The following is a 19,552-nucleotide window of genomic DNA, read 5'->3' as shown; positions in this document are numbered from 1 at the left end:
AAGCTGCCTAATGGGACAAATGCTACACTCCTGCGCAGGAACAACTGACTTTATGCACAAATACAGTACACTAACTGGAACAGATTAATTATATTTTTTGAGCTGAAAGGGAATACAATGCCACTGGTTCACAAAAACCACCTTCACATAAAATGTCATACCAATGAAATTACTATCACTGCATAGGAACATTTTCATAGCATAGATATTTACCTCAACAATAGTGTTCTTTGAAATAATAAGCAGCATAAATTATATCAATAATTTTACCATTTTTCCAAATGAAAGTGTCCAGAAATGTTCATTTCGAAATTCAAGCACACCATCGATGGTTAAGGACTCTCTAAGGCATTTGTCAAGCTGCCCAATCACATGTGAAGGTGTTGTCTAAAAGCAAACAAAATAAATGTTACAACAAAATATGTTTATCAAAAAATTCTTATAAAATTGTGTAAGAAAACTGAATTTTGGCAGTTGTACTTCAGTGTTTATGTATAATAACCTTACATCCATGCCTGAGAGGTGAAGAGGTATAAGTCCAATTCCCACAGTTTCAACTTACACCATATTTTTAATTCCCACACACTGCGAAGTTATGCTCCAACCAATGATTGAGTTATGGTCCAACCAATTGTTGAGTTTTGGTCCAACCAATTACTGATTTAAGAAATGTTAAATTGACATACAGCCTTTTAGCACTGCCTAAATTGGGCAAATGCTGGATCACAAATGAAGCAATGAGTGGATATTAGAAAGAAGGTTAAAACAGTGGATACTGGACTTCTTCTCCTATACCTCTCAGGTACAGATATATATTCAATGATTACTAAATTAAAATGATACAACAGTTTCTACACAATGACAACCAAAGTCTAGCACTCTAAATTATTTTTGTTAACTGAGATTAAATGTGTTCAAACTATCAGTCACTCTAAAATATACTATTTCCATTGCTGTGCTAATCAAACTGATACCATTAAACCATTATTTTTCATAATTTCAGGAACTAAATTTTTCTGGTAGATAAAAAGATTTTTTTCGACATCCTTCTTCATAAAGAAGCAAGGTAGCTAGTGACATATAAACCTATTCTCCTTCCCAGTTCCTTTCACATTGCTGAGAACCATCAGAAAATTGCTGCATATTAAGGGAAGGAAGAGTCCAGTTTATTAAGAGACCGGGTAATTAGAAATGGATAGATGTTTGAACTGGGCCAGGATAAGGAAGGTTGGTTGGTTTGTTGTTTAAAGGGACTAAACTAGTAAGGTTGTGAGTCCTGATAGGGAAGGAAATTGGTTCGTCTTCACAGGAACAATCTTTGCATTTGCCTCGAGCTATAGAGGGAAACTTCAGAAAACTCAACTCCGGAGGGCTGGATTGTGAAATATTACTGTATCGCATTGCAACCTATCAGAACCCCTCGGAGAGCATTAAAGATAAACACCAGTCCTAATTGTCCAATTGTAAAGTGACCTGTTTCCAAATTACATACAAAAATAACCACTATTTCAGTATACATATAATTTGAAAACGATGCTTTGCTGATTAACATTGTTCTTATGTGAGAAACATAATATAAATGTGAAATTAATACTGTAACTAATCGAAAGAAATGTAGCACATGGTCAGGATGTACCAGTAAACCTATCAGTATAAAATTAATACAGCAAATTAAATAGAACATATAAATAAAGCATGTTAATTGAATCTCCAATATATATTAGCACTAAAATTCGGGCACTAGTTGATCTGTTATAAACAAATTTAGAAATGTAATTGTTACCTGTAACATAATTGGTCAGAAAATGTTATATTAACTCGTAACTAAGTTGAAAATAGGTTCACCTTGTTCAGCACTGAGATTGTAAATTTTTAGCAATGTGTATCTCATATTCGGTTTAACTTTTAATTGTGATTTTACATAAAATTGTAAATTTCATTGTAAGTAATTGTTAACAAAAGTATAAATAGAGGTCACGCAGACGCCTTGGGGCACTCGTTTTCTTGGCTAGGGTTGCGAGCAAATGTATTGTAGGCTCACTCGTTTGTTGATTGTTGTGAACAATGTGTCGTTTGATGTCAACATTAGGTACATGTGATGTAACCGGTACAGTTCACCAGGCTCGGACACCAGAGTCCTGGAAATATATTGGTATTAAAACTGCACTGTACTCTGGAATTTATTTGGGAGTTTTCCGCAATCCTTTTCATAGGCTGCACAGCGATGAGACATGAATCCAGGAATTATACAAAACCCCGAGAACTAAACAACTCTCAATGTTGGTAGAATTGACGTGAAAACAACAGCGCATCGACTGGGCATTTCACTCAAAACATTTGCAACGCGGAGGTGGGAAAATATAAACATCTCAATTGGGAACTGAACCCTGCTCCTTCTGAATGAGAATCCAGTGTCTTAAACAGTGATCCACCAAGTTTGCTACTTCAATTTTTTGTTTATGTGTTTAGAATACATTATATTGTATGGCTTTGTTAGCAAGGTGTAAAGATTCCCACAAGTCATCATATAGTTGAGGCATTGAGTCCCAAAAGACACATTAACGAGACTGAGAATTGCGCTCGGCTTTCAGATGAATCCTGCTCATGTGGAAACGCGTGTGCGCGCGCGCGCACACACACACACACACACACACACACACACACACACACACACACACACACACGGGAGATAAGGAAAGGAGATAAGGAAAGGACAGAACACACTTTATTGTCTATAATAAATCATACAGTCACCGTTGGTTGATCTTTATTTTACAATTGCCATTGCCGACTTTAGCCCATATAAACAGGTACTCATCAGCATTTAATTTCTTCTTCCTTCTCGTAGTCAAAACAAATGGCATGCTTGGAACAAGAGTACCATAAGGCTGTTTAGCCAAGCGTACCATAAGACTGTTTAGCCAACAGTCCTGTAGTCTCAGCAATACTCCACGTCTTCCAAGCCAAAATGTTAGCATCTGGGAAAGCTTCAAGGCCACCATAATCTGCTTGGTTGCCCCATACAACTGCCAGTGTGAGCCATGTACTACCTCCAAACACAGCCTGAACATCACAAGTGAAGTTCAGATGCAGTCCACGAAAAACATTTGGACCTCCAATCAATTGCTGTTTATTAAACTGCCCAGCCAAGTCAATATCAATCGCCTTCAAACTGCGATACACAGGTACGCTGCGCCGCCAGTGACATCGCCATGCACGTCGCAGAGGCATTGCTGTGGCACGTTAACACAAGTGAACGTAGCAAGCCAACGCCCTGCGAGACACACAGAGCTATGCGTCCGCTCTCCTCGACGTTCACAGAGCGAATGACGCTCCGTGCTGCGGCGCAGCTGGACCCCAGTAGCGCTTATGTGCGTGCGTGCTTGCACATGTTCTCTGAACACTTGTTTTTGTGCCTATCAACAACTCAATATCTCGACTATTTAGTGAGTTGTTACCTTCACTCCCTCCAATTTTTTTCTACTCCACCAGAGACTTCCCAGTGCCATATTGATATTAAAAAATTTGGCCATTTTGTGCCCAAGCCAAATGTGTCAGTCTTCATGGTGGACTTGAGAAGAGATGTGTGGAGATGTGTGTGTCTTAAATATTATGTGGTACTCTGATCAGCATCACCTCTCCACATTAGCAACAGCTGTTTAAATATGCTCTGGGACTTACAGTTCTAATGGTGCTACTGAAGTAGAGCATTTCTTTTGATTTTCTAAACTGAAACTAATAAAAAAAGAATGAGGGAAATTTTCAAAAAGAAAAGTACTGCAGGTGGTAATAACAAAGGAAAATAAAACTTTGCAAAAAGGAACACAATTGTCCTCAAGGATTTTTTTAATACCACAAGCACTACAAACAGACAGGATCACCATCAAAGTCTAAAATAAAAACGAAATAGAACACTTTTGGAAAACTCAACATTAATTCCATGTAAAGATCAGTAAATTAAACCACATGTTGGAAAAACAAAACATTCTAAAAATAAAACATTCTAATCCTTGTAATACCAGAAACAAATATTATGGGAGATATACAAGATATGTGGATAACTTGTAAGTGCTTCAAAAAGAAACCTGGCGCAAGGATCATGGGAAACACATGTAATCTCAGAACTGGTGAGATTGATATCTCTGTCCTCTTTTGGATAACTATCATTTTTGACATCTGAATACATAAACATTGAATCAACAGTCATGTCTCAATCAATAGTGGCAACAAACAAAAAAGGGAAGAATCCAAAGGAGTAATACAATCATGACAACTGGTTTAAAAAAAGTGTCATTACAGATAATGGTAGAGTGTCTGCCACTTACAAAATGAGAAAAATAAACTGTTGACAACCAATACAACTTTGTAAATCCTTCAGTCTAAAATTAATGTCCACTTTCTTCTATGCTATTACATGTGTCTAACTACCACACATCATTCAGTTGGAGGTGAGTGGTCCCCTTTTCTCATTTTCAGGGTTCTGTACCTCATTTGGTAAAAATGAAATCTTTATAGCATCATTTTGTTGTCCATCTGTCCACCCAACAGACTGTTAAAATCCCTTTTCCTCAGGAACGGGTACACATATCAAGTTGAAATTTATGCCTCATACTAACGTGTAAGGCCAGCTGGCAGTGAAACAAATTGATGCAACCAAAAGGACAACCATTTATGTCACATTATTTGATGCTCACAAACTCAATCTTGAAAACCTGTAGGGTGCTTCCCATTGATCTCTAATGATGAAACTGGACAAGAAGCAAGGTTTCCAGGATGACTAAAGGGAAAAAAATCTGAAAATTGTTGATTTGTAATTATCTCACATGAAAAAAGTTGTCATTTGTTTCTGACTGCCCGTCTGTCCGTCTGTCTGTATGTCAAGAACCCTTTTTCTCAGGGACAGGTATACGTATTATGCTCAAATTTATGTTACATACTAAAGTAACTTGACAATGTAATAAATGTAAGTTTCAAAGTCAAAGCAATCAAAAGACACAGCCATTTATGTCATGTGTTGTCGCAAACCCTCTCATTAAAACCTGTAGGATACTTACCTTTAACCTAGAATCATGAAATTTGGTAAGAAGCAGCATTTAACAGTACAAGTAAAGAAACAAAATCTGAGAAGGGTTAATCTGAGGTTATATAATACAAAAATATTTTTTGTCATTTGTTATCCAACATCAAAATTAAAATTAAAACACTCTCGCAAGTCTCGGAATTCCTGGGGCCGTTATCTTACTAGTATCAACAGGCAACAATCATCAAGATTCTTGATTCCCGGGATGGATGGACTGTCCATAGAGATAATTAAGTTTCTAAAGAATCCTCAGAGCGCGAGTCCTACTTGCATGTGGCCAATTTTTATTTATTATTTTCATCTCAAAACATTTGTCACTGTAGCCAAAAATTAAAAATAAAGATTGATAGCATACAGCTTCAATTAGTCATCCAAAATAATTAGAAGAAATCAACAATGGAAGTTGCAAATAAATCTAAAGGAGGGGCAGGGGGATAGGTGAAAAAACATTGTCAGTACATGTTAGGAGAAAAAAATTCAGAGAATATGTATGAATAACATTTAGTGAAATAAAGGGTGTAACGAACTCCTAGATAACAGAAATTTTACAAGAATAAAAGAAAAAGAAAAACACAAAATGTTAAAAACCAAATGCAAAAACATTTTTAAAATGCCACAACAGAACATTCAATAAGACATAGAAAGTTGAAGAGGCATTTCAAAGGAATAACACAATATGTCTTACAAAATATTAAATAAACCTCACTCTTGAAGAATTTCTTTTCTCTTTTCACTCTTGAAGAATCTTTAGAGAAAAGAAACTTGGGACCTGAATTTGACAATGCAAATAATTTTTCACTACACGTTTATTACCAAGCTAACTTCTCAACTTTGTAGCATTCAAAAGAAGACCAATCTTCCAAACAGTTGACAAACAAGATGTGAACTCTGCCCAACTAATTTAGAAGAACCAGCAACTTAAAAATTAAAAAAGGAAACAAAGAAGCTACAGAAAATGGCACATAACAAACTTTCAGAAGCAAACCATACAAACTAGGGAGATAGAAAACTGACGACTGGATATGTTTGATAATCCATCATCATCATATATCAATATAGGACATACACTGTTCATGTAGCCACCCTTTCCTGTCTCCCATCATCCTTAAAATTCTAACTTAACAGTTTTTCAGGTGATCAAAATTTATCAGTTTCTAAAGAGGCAGATAAAACAAGTACAAACAATTGTAGGGGAGTCACCCTGATTCCAAAACTCACAAAATCCCATGTTAGTGCAATATGAAGCAGAGTGGAAAATCATATTGATAAAAACAGGAATATCAGGATAAAATCTACAAAGAAAGGTTATGCAGAAACCGCATTTATAACATTTTTAAAGAACCTAATATACTTAAAAAAAAAAAAAAAAAGTCATGGGATACCTCCTAATATATCATGCCAGACCTCTTTCTGACAGGCATAGCACAGCAACTAGAAGTGGCATGGACTCAACAAGTCATTGGAAGTCCCGTGTACCCTGCCTCTATTGCCAGCCACAATTGTGAAAGTGCTGCTGGTGCAGAACATTGTGCATCAATGACCTCTCGATTATGTCCCACAAATATTTGATGCGATACATGACAGGTTATCCGGGTGGCTAAATCATCCACTTGAACTACCAGAACAGTCTTTAAACCATTTATGAATAACTATAGCCCAGTGACACGATATCATTGTTTGGAAACGAAGTCCATAAATGACTGCAAATTGTCTCCAAGTAGATGAACATAAACCAGAGGGTCCAGTCCATTTTTGTAAACACAGCCCACACTGTTATGGAGCCACCACCAGCTTGCACAGTGCCTTGTTGACAACTTGGGCCTATGGCTTCGTGGGGTCTGCACACACTGGAACCCTATCATCAGCTCTTATCACCTAAAATCGGCAGTCATTGGACCAGACCACAGTTTTCCAGTCATCTATAGAGTGCAACTGTTGTGGTCACAAGCCCAGAAGGGGCACTGCAGGAAGATGATGTGCTGTTAACAAAGCCACTCGTGTTGGTTGTCTCTGCCACAGTCCATTAACACCAAACTTCACTGCACTGTCCTAACAGATATTATCGTCATACATTCCACATTGGTTTTTGCAGTTATTTCACACAGTGTGGCTTGTCTTTTAGTATCAAAAACTCTATGCAAACACAGGTACTCTTGGTCATTAAGAAAAGGCCAACAGTGACTGCATTGTCAGTGGTGAGAGGTAATGGCTGAAATTTGGTATTCTACGCACACTACTGACACTGTGGAACTCAGAATATTGAAATCCCTAACGATTCCCGAAGTGGAATGTCTCATGTGTCTAGCTCCAGCTACCATTCCCAATTCAAAATTTATTTATTCCTGTTGTGCAGCCATAATTCCATCTACATTGGTATCTATACCCTACAAACCGTAGTGTGGTGCTTAGCAGAGGATACGTCCCATCGTACCTGTTATTAGGGTTTCTTCCTGTTCCATTCACGTATGGAGTGTGCGAAGAATAATTGTCTGAATGCCTCTGTGCATGCAATAATTATTCAAATCTTATCCTCATGATCCCTATGTGAGCAATAAGTAGGAGGTTTTAGTATATTCCTAGAGCAATCATATAAAGCTGGTTCTTGAAACTTTGTTAATAGACTTTCTCGGGACAGTTTACATCTGTCTCTAAGAGTCTGCCATTTCACTTCCTTCAGTATTGCTGTGACACTCTCCCATAGATTAAACTAACTTGTGACCATTCATGTTGCCCTTCTCTGTATACATTCAGTATCCCCTGTTAGTCCTATTTGGTATGGATCCCACACATATGAGCAATATTCTAGAACCAGTCATGCAATGATTTGTAATCCACCTCCTTTGTAGACTGATTGCACTTCCCCAGTATTCTACCAATAAACCAAATTCTACCACCTGCTTTACCCATGACTGAAACGATTTGATCATTCGATCTCATATACCTACAAAGTTTTATACTCAGGTATTTGTACGAGTTGACTGATTCCTACAGTGAGTCATTGATATTATGGTCATAAGATAATACATTTTTTTCATTTTGTCAAGTGCAAATTTTATATTTCTGAACATTTATAGCAAGTTTCTATTCTCTGCACCACATTGAAATCTTATCAAGATATGACTGAATATTTATGCAGCTTTTTTCAAGACAGTACTTCATTATAGACAACTGCATCATCTGCAAAAAGCCAGATTTTACTATTAATATTGTCTGCGATGTTATTAACATACAATATAAACAGCAAGGGTCCCAACCCAACACACTTCCCCGGGGCACACCCGAAGTTGCTTCTGCATCTGTTGACGACTCTCCAGCCAAGATAACAGGCTGTGTCCTTCTTACCAAAAAGTCCTCAATCCAGTCACAAATTTCCCTTGATACCCCTTATGATCATACTTTTGACAATAAGCAGTGGAAACCTTTCCATATGAATCATCTGAATAAAATGACAACTCCACTAATGAACTGCCCTTTTATAGTTTGTGTATACGACACTACCGCCATCTGTATATGTGCATATCATTATTTCATGACTTTTGTCACCCCAGTGTGTGTACTAAAACCTGCTCTTCATGCTACAAATTCATGGTAAATAACAAACTGATAAACTTCAAAAACAATTGCTCACAAATAACAAATCTAAAGTCAAATTTCTCAGGAAAATTCTTAAATCATTCAGAATACAGAGTAATTCAAAGTAAGGAGACACACTTTCACCTACACTCTTTAGATGCATATTGGGGGATAATTTTTAAGAAAAAGAAAAGAGTCAATAAATTGAAATTAATGACACAATCAACATGGAAAAAAGAAACTAAATAACATGTGTTAGCAGAAAATTAACATTTTTTCTATATATATGAATGGAATATGACTCAAATATATCTCGTGGAAAAAATTCAAAAAGAAAATAAACCTATACATCTCCTCATCTAAACATGTTGGATACATTCAAATACTAAAATCTGACTTTGGAAGAATGAATTAAGTAAAAAAACTGAAGGACCCTAAAATCACCCAAAACAAGTGATTAATTAAACAATGGAATGTCCAGGATGGATTAACAACATTATTACAAAATGAATAGACTGCTACTCACCAAACAGAGAAGATGCTGAGTCACAGAGAGGCAACAATGAAAAGACTACTATACATTTGAGCTTTCAGCCAAATGGCCATAATAGAAAACACACACACATATTCATACAAGCACAACTCCCACACGCATGACCACTGTCACTGGCTGCTGTGGCCGGACTGCAGGCTGTTACCATGTCCAACAGGAGCTGCAATCTGCATGAGTGGTGGGATAAGGTGGATGCATGGGGCAGGGAGGGGGAAGGACATAAGAATATCACAGATTCTTTGCAAACATTTCAGTGAGGTACTATCCAGTTACATAGCACAGTCTGAGGTACGATCACATTTGATTCATCTTGTACCAAACGCTCATTAAATAATATAATACCTTCACATTTGCACACAGATCTAACATTTCTGCATAAACTTATTGGCACTAATAATACATAGAAGAATTAAGTCTATAACCATTTTAATAATCTCCAAATATTGTTCTGTCACGCAGCATATACTTCAGATTTACTGTTGAGTTCTAGCTACTGATACTTCAAACAGAAACCAAAATATGTAATATGATAAAAATTACCTGCAAAAGCACTTTCCCAGTATAGACACTCATAGGCAACATAGTTGCACACATCATGACTGCTATTAGTATGGCAGCAAATGTGTCTGCCATATGATAGTTCCTACGAAAAGCAGAAAATGTGTTACACAGAAAGCAGATTTAAGCACAATCATGCTGCCAAATGTATTTTATATTAAAATCACCCTCAAAAATAAATGAAGTAAGAAAATATATGTCAGTAATAAATTCTGCATTATACTTTTAATACAGCACTGGTGATCTGAGACTGCTCTCCGTCTGAGTCTATGGAATGAAAGCGTGTGTGTGTGTGTGTGTGTGTGTGTGTGTGTGTGTGTGTGTGTGTGTGTGTGTGTGTGTTGTGGGAGTGGGTAGAACATGTGCTTAAAATGGGGGAGAAACCTGCAGCTTGAATGCTAGTCACATAGCTGTGCTGTGGCACACATCTATGGGCCATGCACCCAATCAGATGCAAGTGTGTAGTTGCCTTTTTATGGGATTAATGCATTTGATGGTAATGATAGTTAGCTTTGAGACATGAAACAGTGAAGGAAGCAAACAAAAAACTATGCAGAATGACAAGACCCACTAGAAAACCTTGGATATTACATAAGACCTTAAATTTAATTGATGAAAGGAGAAAATTTACAAATTAAGTGGATAGAACAGAATGTGGACACCCAAAACAAAGAGATTAACAGAAAATGCAAAGTGAGAAAACAAGAACGATTATATGAGAAGCTGTAGAGGTATGGGTGTCTACAGAAAAGCGAGATAGCACTTACAGGAATTTTTTTGGAAAAAGAGAAGCAGCTGTATGACCATCAGTAGCTTAGATAGCAACACAGTACTAAGCAAAGAAGGGAAGGCTGAAAGGTGGAAGGAATATATAGAAGGTGTACTACATTAAGAAAACAAACTTAAAAGACGATATTATGGAAAGGGAAGAGGCAATGGATCGAAACGAGATGTGTGATGTGACACTGTCAGAAGAAATTGACAGAGTAACGAAAGACCTAGTAAGTTAAAATAAAAATATACACTTGGAGTACATAAAATTCCCTCAGAATTATTAAAGTTCTTTGGAGAATCAGCCATAACAAAACTGTTTCATCTGATACATAGGATGTGGGAGACTGGCACACTACCCCCAGACTTCCCTCAAAAAGAAAGTATTAATCCGAATACCAAAGCTGAAAGGTGAAAGGTGAGAGTATTATTGAGCCATCATCAGTTTAATGTGTTGTGGTTGTAAAACAAAGATTATCTGCAGAAGAGTGGAAGAGTAACAGAAGCTGATTTTCAGGAAGATAAATTTGAGTTCCAGAGAAATGTAGAAACACCTTAGGCAATACTGACACGAATGTTCTTAAAAATATGTAAATACAATAATGAAAAGTCTTGTGTGGAATACAAATAATATAAGGAGTACAAGTGCCATATCTGTCACCATATAATTGAGATACTGAATGGCTGATTTGAAGCATGATTTAAATCATTGATATGCATTTGGACAAAGTCTATCCTCAGAGTTAACTAATTCTGAAATAACAACCCTCCCGCAAGCAGGAGAGGGGGTAGTGGTGGTGGTGGTGGTGGTGGTGGTGGTGGTGGTTGTTAGTGTTTAACGTCCCGTCGACAACGAGGTCATTAGAGACGGAGCGCAAGCTCGGGTTAGGGAAGGATGGGGAAGGAAATCGGCCGTGCCCTTTCAAAGGAACCATCCCAGCATTTGCCTGAAACGATTTAGGGAAATCACGGAAAACCTAAATCATAACAGATAGTAAAATTTGAAGAATAACCAATACTCTAGCAGAACTTACTAGTGGTGCTACCTACTGGTAGCAGACAGATAACATGGGACCCAAGATGGGGCACCACAGCATGTATACCACACTAACGTCATTCAAACACTAACTACAAATTATGACTCATAGGAACTGTAAGTGAATGCAACATAGCTGTGCACTGCCTTTTTTGGAGGAAACTGGAAATGCTTTGTTGACCCTGACAGTATACAACCATCTCTATACAATCACTTTGGGATCAAGGCATCCATCACAAACAATGGTATAAGCCCCTTATACCACGGTTTACAGAGAAGGTAGGCAAGGGAACACTTGTGATGGAATCTGGATCAATAGTGTTAGGTTCTTTTCACCATGGGATGCAAGATTTTCTGATGTCTGATTGTTGCAGAACAGCAAGGAGATCGGGAGTATCATGCATGTTTCAAGCAAACAGGCTCACAGGATTCAGTATGCAGGTGAGTCAGTTGTGTTTGGAGCCAGTACCACATACAGGTTTTGAATGCTTCTCATTGATATAAAGGGTAATTTGTGGATTGTAGACTATCAGTTAAGGGTCCTCAAGTTTATTCTCCTGTTCTGCGATCAACATTTCAGTGGTGGGTTTCTCTTTAAAGACCACAATGCATGCGCACACTGCACCTATCTCATGAATGCCTCCTCTGAGTAGCAGGTATTAACCAAATGGCATGGCCACCAGTATATTCTGAAATGAACCTGGTTGAGCATACATGGGACCCACTGAAACTTGGGGTGTATCATTGTTGGAATACTCTTAACAAACTGCATGATCTCAAGAGGGCTGCCATTGAAGAGCAGGTTGCAATTGATCATCAATGTATTTAATGAGTAACTGCTGGAAGTTTCATGTTGTATGCCTGTTAGTGATTGTTCAGTGCTGTACTGATTAGAATGTTGTGTTGCACATTTTGTGAATTCTGGGACAGCACAGTTAGAAGAACAATGTGTCTGCATCAAGATTTGCGTGAAACTCAAGAAATCCTTCCCAGACACACACCAAATGATGCAGGAAGCCTACAGTGATCAGTGCTTAAGCCGTACTCAGTATTAAAAATGGTTCACATGGTTTAAAAATGGCTCGAAGGAAGTTAAAGATGACCCTTGTTCAGGATGCCCTTAGACATCTATTGATGACACTCATGTCAGGAATGTCAATGAAATTGTGCACTGCAATCGAAGAGTGACTGTCCGAGAGATTGCAGAAGAATATAATATTTCAATTGGATCATGTCATGAAATCCTTACACAGTATCTTGGAATGCATTGTGTTGCTGTCAAGTTCATCCCAAGGCTCATGAGTCAAGACCAGAAAGACCATCTGTGAAATCATTGTGCTGCTTCATCCTCCGCACTCTACAGACTTGGCCCATGTAGCCTTTTAGATGAGATGAGCCAAGGACCTTGCCGTTGGTGGGGAGGCTTGCATGCCTCAACGATACAGATAGCCGTACTGTAGGTGCAACCACAACGGAGGGGTATCTGTTGAGAGGCCAGACAAACTTGTGGTTCCTGAAGAGGGGCAGTAGCCTTTTCAGTAGTTGCAGGGGCAACAGTCTGGATGATTGACTGATCTGGCCCTATAACACTAACCAAAACGGCCTTGGTGTTGTGGTACTGAGAAACGGCTAAAAGCAAGGGGAAACTACAGCCGTAATTTTTCCCCGAGGGCATGCAGCTTTACTGTATGATTAAATGATGATGGCGTCCTCTTGGGTAAAATATTTCAGAGGTAAAATAGTCCCCCATTCGGGTCTCTGGGTGGGGACTACTCAAGAGGACATCGTTATCAGGAGAAAGAAAACTGGCGTTCTACAGATTGGAGCGTGGAATGTCAGATCCCTTAATCGGGCAGGTAGGTTAAAAAATTTGAAAAGGGAAATGGATAGGTTGAAGTTAGATATAGTGGGAATTAGTGAAGTTCGGTGGCAGGAGGAACACAGGGTTATAAATACAAAATCAAATAGGGGTAATGCAGGAGTAGGTTTAATAATGAATAAAAAAATAGGAGTGCAGGTAAGCTACTACGAACAGCATAGTGAACGTATTATTGTGGCCAAGATAGACACGAAGCACACGCCTACTACAGCAGTACACGTTTATAAGCCAACTAGCTCTCCAGATGATGAAGAAATTGATGAAATGTATGATGAGATAAAAGAAATTATTCAGGTAGTGAAGGGAGACGAAAATTTAATAGTCATGGGTGACTGGAATTCGACAGTAGGAAAAGGAAGAGAAGGAAACGTAGTAGGTGAATATGGGTTGGGGCTAAGAAACGAAAGAGGAATCCGCCTGGTAGAATTTTGCACAGAGTATAACTTAATCATAGCTAACACTTGGTTCAAGAATCATAAAAGAAGGTTGTATACATGGAAGAAGCCTGGAGATACTAGACAGTTTCAGATAGATTATATAATGGTAAGACAGAGATTTAGGAATCAGATTTTAAATTGTAAGACATTTCCAGGGGCAGATGTGGACTCTGATCACAATCTATTGGTTATGAACTGTAGATTAAAACTGAAAAAACTGAAAAAAAGGTGGGAATTTAAGGAGATGGGATTTGGATAAACTGGCAGGGGTAAAATACAGGGAGCAAAAGGCTATTTACAATTTTTACAGAAAGCAGATGGCAGTTATAACAGTCGAGGGACATGAAAGGGAAGCAGTGGTTGGGAAGGGAGTGAGACAGGATTGTAGCCTCTCCCCGATGCTATTCAATCTGTATATTGAGCAAACAGTAAAGGAAACAAAAGAAAAGTTCGGAGTAGGTATTAAAATTCATGGAGAAGAAATAAAAACTTTGAAGTTCGCTGATGACATTGTAATTCTGTCAGAGACAGCAAAGGACTTGGAAGAGCAGTTGAATGCAATGGACAGTGTCTTGAAAAGAGGGTATAAGATGAACATCAACAAAAGCAAAATGAGGATAATGGAATGTAGTCGAATTAAGTCGGGTGATGCTGGGGGAATTAGATTAGGAAATGAGAGGCTTAAAGTGGTAAAGGAGTTCTGCTATTTGGGGAGCAAAATAACTGATGATGGTCGAAGTAGAGAGGATATAAAATGTAGACTGGCAATGGCAATGAAAGCGTTTCTGAAGAAGAGAAATTTGTTAACATCGAGTACTGATTTAAGTGTCAGGAAGTCATATCTGAAAGTATTTGTATGGAGTGGAGCCATGTATGGAAGTGAAACATGGATGATAAATAGTTTAGACAAGAAGAGAATAGAAGCTTTCGAAATGTGGTGCTACAGAAGAATGCTGAAGATTAGATGGGTAGATCACATACCTAATGAGGAGGTATTGAATAGAATTGGGGAGAGAGGAGCTTGTGGCACAACTTGACTAGAAGAAGGGATCGGTTGGTAGGACATGTTCTGAGACATCGAGGGATCACTGATTTAGTTTTGGGGGCAGCGTGGAGGGTAAAAATTGTAGAGGGAGACCAAGAGATGAATACACTAAACAGATTCAGAAGGATGTAGGCTGCAGTAGGTACTGGGAGATGAAGAAGCTTGCACAGGATAGAGTAGCATGGAGAGCTGCATCAAACCAGTCTCAGGACTGAAGACCACAACAACAACAAAGAAAATTCACAGACAGCACTTCATGCTATCCATCAAGAGGCATACCAGACTGCCTTCTGGAAGTGGAAACAGCATTGGGAGTGGTGTACCAACTGTGGAGGAGAGTATTGCAAAGGAGACTACACACAATAATTAAAAAGTAAGTGCAGAACAAATTTGTGTACAAAGTTCCAGAATTTTATGAACAGACCTTATATACACTGGAAAAAAAAAAAAAAAAAAACTTTTAAAGATCTAGCCACCAGTCCTGCCACAGTGGTAATACCATTTCCTGTCAAGTCACTGAAGGTAAGCTCTTTCGGGCTTGGTTAGCACTTGGATGGGTCACTGCCTGGGTCTGGCAAGCAGTTTTGGCCAGTGGGGTGCATACACCCCTTGTGAAGACAACTGAGGAGCTACTTGACTGAGAAGTAGTGGCTGCAGTCATGAAAACTGACTGAGAGAGTAGTATGGTGACCACACTTCCTTCTATATTCAAAACATTAAAAGTTTTGTTCATGGTAAGTCTGTATAGCATTGGAATTTACAGTAACAATTTAAGACATTTTGTGAATGATGATTATAATTCACATTGCTGCTACTGAAATGAATGAGTAACAAATTGCTGCAACATTGCATATGAAATGGTTACACTTACAGATCAATAGCACAAGCAGTTCTGAGGTACCACGTATTGACCAATACTGAAACACTCACATCAGTACGTGGTGTAGCCTCCACAGGCAGAAATGCATGTGCTGGCTCTGGTATCCAGTCAGTCGTACAGATGGTGAATATTGTACTGGGATACATTACACAACGCCTGATCAACCTTTTCAAATAGTTCTGTTGAGTTGCTGGTTGATGAGTCGCATGAGTCACTTCTCGTACCATCATATCCCACTCTTGCTTGACTAGAGACAAGTCTTGGGATCATACTGGCCAGGGAAGTTGCTGCAGCACTTCTTGCAATGCACATTGAGTTTCATGGGCAGTATGTGGGTGAGCATTATCCTACTGGAACAACACATCACCATCCTGTTGCAGGAATGGCAAAAGAACGGGTCTAACAACATTCTGTATATACCAAGTGCTGGTTAGTGTACCCTCCAGAAACAAAAACGGTGAACGAAAGTTACACTAATCGCACCCCAGACCATAAGGCCTGTGATGCAGTCAGTGTGTCTAGAATGAAAGCAGTATACAAGACAGCACCCACCAGTACCCTCCAGAAACAAAATTGGTGAACGAAATTTACAGCTAATCACGCCCCAGACCATAAGGCCTGGGAAGCAGTTAGCGTGTCTAGAATGGGTTGGGTTGTTTGGGGGAAGAGACCATACAGCAAGGTCATTGGTCTCACGGATTAGGGAAGGATGGGGAAGAAAGTCAGCCGTGCCCTTTCAAAGGAACCATCCTGGCATTTGCCTGGAGCAATTTTGGGACATCACGGAAAACCTAAATCAAGATGGCTGGACGCGGGATTGAACCGTCGTCCTCCCGAATGCAAGTCCAGTGTGCTAGCCATGTCTAGAATGAACGCAGTCTACAAGGCAGCACTCACCAGATCTATGTCATACATGCAAACAACCAACACTTGCATGCACGAAGACTCTGTCTTCATTGCTATAAACCATGGTGCATTATTAAATCTTCCAAGTGATGCTCTGTCAGTGTCAGTCAAGGTGTACATGTCGATGCTGAGGTGTGAATGGAAGACGGGGCTCATGTTGATATGTCTGGGCTCACAAGCTCTTTTATCTGTGTTGTGGTAGCTGTATGATCTGCAACTGCTGCCATTACAATATGACAATCCTACCAGGAGTCTCTAGTTTGCGGACATCCAGAGCCACATCTACAGGTGTGAGAATGTTCAAATGGCCACTAATACCAGCATCATTGCACAGCTTACGCAGCAACTTGTGTGGCAATGCTCCAAAAGGATCATCCCACCACTCGGAAGGCCACAATCGAATATTTTTCAAACTCACTCAGTTGGCCGTAGGAAGCACGAGTGTGTCCCCATGGCTTGATTGCTTGCTTACTTCACACATCTGCAGCATGCTGACCCTTCTTCCAGTCAGCATCCCCTGTTAAAGGGTAGACACAGATAGCTATCTGGTAGCTATGCCACTAGACTATCTTTTGGCCGATGACACTGCAACCATTATTAGCATATCTACTATCATGAAGTGACATACGCCGTCACTGGATCAAAACTGATGTCTTCTTTCCAGATGTACTCCCCCCCCCCCCCACTCCCCGCTCCAACATTGTATATATAGATCTTTGAGACTCAAAAAGGTCTGTCGAACCATATAGTTTCATAAGATCTATGTATACCTGCCTCTAGCAAGAGGGTATTTAGTAGAGCTGGGCTTCTCATTGCCGACAAACATAATGGAATGTCTACAGAAAATCTGAATGACCTGATTATGGTACATTACAATACCATTCTAAGTTTCACATATATTTCCGCCACATCCAGTTTTCACTATCATAAATCTCTAAACTCATTAATAGCTCATTTCAGGAATAAATTCATCCACAAGGCCATTGTAGTGATATGAGCAGAGAAATATTTCTTTATTTACTTGAAGCAAGAAAGTTTTCAATAAACTTCATATTAATTTCTAGTTTGCTGTTTGTGTTCCTTCACTGCCTTGTTGTTGTTGTTGTTGTTGTTGTGGTCTTCAGTCCTGAGACTGGTTTGATGCAGCTCTCCATGCTACCCTATCCTGTGCAAGCTTCTTCATCTCCCAGTACTTACTGCAACCCACATCCTTCTGAATCTCCTTAGTGTATTCATCTCTTGGTCTCCCTCTACGATTTTTACCCTCCAATGCTAAATTTGTGATCCCTTGATGCCTCAGAACATGTCCTACCAACCGATCCCTTCTTTTTGTCAAGTTGTGCCACATCCTCCTCTTCTCCCCAATTCTATTCAATACTTCATCATCAGCTATGTGATCTACCCATCTAATCTTCAGCATTCTTCTGTAGCACCACATTTCGAAAGCTTCTATTCTCTTCTTGTCCAAACTAGTTATCGTCCATGTTTCACTTCCATACATGGCTACATTCCATACATGTACTTTCAGAAATGACTTCCTGACACTTAAATCTGTACTTGATGTTAACAAATTTCTCTTCTTCAGAAACGCTTTCATTGCCATTGCCAGTCTACATTTTATATCCTCTCTACTTCGACCATCATCAGTTATTTTGCTCCCCAAATAGCAGAACTCCTTTACTACTTTAAGTGCCTCATTTCCTAATCTAATTCCCCCAGCATCACCCGATTTAATTCAACTACATTCCATTATCCTCGTTTTGCTTTTGTTGATGTTCATCTTATATGCTCCTTTCAAGACACTGTCCATTCCATTCAACTGCTCTTCCAAGTCCTTTGCTGTCTCTGATAGAATTACAATGTCATCGGCGAACCTCCAAGTTTTTATTTCTTCTCCATGGATTTTAATACCTACTCCGAATTTTTCTTTTGTTTCCTTTACTGCTTGCTCAATATACAGATTGAATAACATCGGGGAGAGGCTACAACCCTGCCTCACTCCCTTCCCAACCACTGCTTCCCTTTCATGTCCCTCGACCCTTATAACTGCCATCTGCTTTCTGTAGAAATTGTAAATAGCCTTTCGCTCCCTGTATTTTACCCCTGCCACCTTCAGAATTTGAAAGAGAGTATTCCAGTCAACATTGTCAAAAGCTTTCTCTAAGTCTACAAATGCTAGAAACGTAGGCTTGCCTTTTCCTAATCTTTCTTCTAAGATAAGTCGTAAGGTCAGTATTGCCTCACGTGTTCCAATATTTCTACAGAATCCAAACTGATCTTCCCCGAGGTCGGCTTCTACCAATTTTTCCATTCGTCTGTATACAATTCGCATTAGTATTTTGCAGCTGTGACTTATTAAACTGATAGTTCGGTAATTTTCACATCTGTCAACACCTGCTTTCTTTGGGATTGGAATTATTATATTCTTCTTGATGTCTGAGGGTATTTCGCCTGTCTCATACATTTTGCTCACCAGATGGTAGAGTTTTGTCAGGAATGGCTCTCCCAAGGCCATCAGTAGTTCTAATGGAATGTTGTCTACTCCCGGGGCCTTGTTTTGACTCAGGTCTTTCAGTGCTTTCACCGCCTTAGTTTTTACTTTTAACAAATATATTTGCATCCAACAGACAATTTTGTGGCTGTATCATACAACTGTGATGTCACATTGATAGTGTTGCACATATGAGGGGAGACCCTAAAATAGCCGGAATTTCTTTCTAGAAAGCATATACTTTATTGTTTTCAAATACAACCTTAATCTCCTTCGAAGTATTCCCCATTAGCATTAATACACTTGTCCAAATGTTCATTCCAGTTTTCGAAGCACCTTTTAA

General features: G+C 39.0%; 1 protein-coding gene across 2 annotated transcripts in view; it reads right to left on the bottom strand.

The window, feature by feature from the left end:
- The window catches only part of LOC126195082 (zinc transporter 6-A-like), a 121,323-nt gene that overhangs the window by 13,628 nt on the left and 88,143 nt on the right, over nucleotides 1–19,552 (bottom strand). For both annotated transcript variants that reach the window (XM_049933542.1, XM_049933543.1), the window contains 2 exons: nucleotides 9,747–9,849; nucleotides 271–387 (listed from right to left, as the gene is read on the bottom strand). In XM_049933542.1, the coding sequence (XP_049789499.1) occupies nucleotides 271–387; nucleotides 9,747–9,849 (220 nt within the window). The remainder of the gene's footprint in view (nucleotides 1–270; nucleotides 388–9,746; nucleotides 9,850–19,552) is intronic.

Source organism: Schistocerca nitens, chromosome 7, assembly GCF_023898315.1.
Source record: "Schistocerca nitens isolate TAMUIC-IGC-003100 chromosome 7, iqSchNite1.1, whole genome shotgun sequence".
Taxonomy (NCBI): domain Eukaryota; kingdom Metazoa; phylum Arthropoda; class Insecta; order Orthoptera; family Acrididae; genus Schistocerca; species Schistocerca nitens.
Note: the sequence above shows the minus strand (reverse complement) of the source record. Positions and strands in the feature narration are given on the sequence as shown.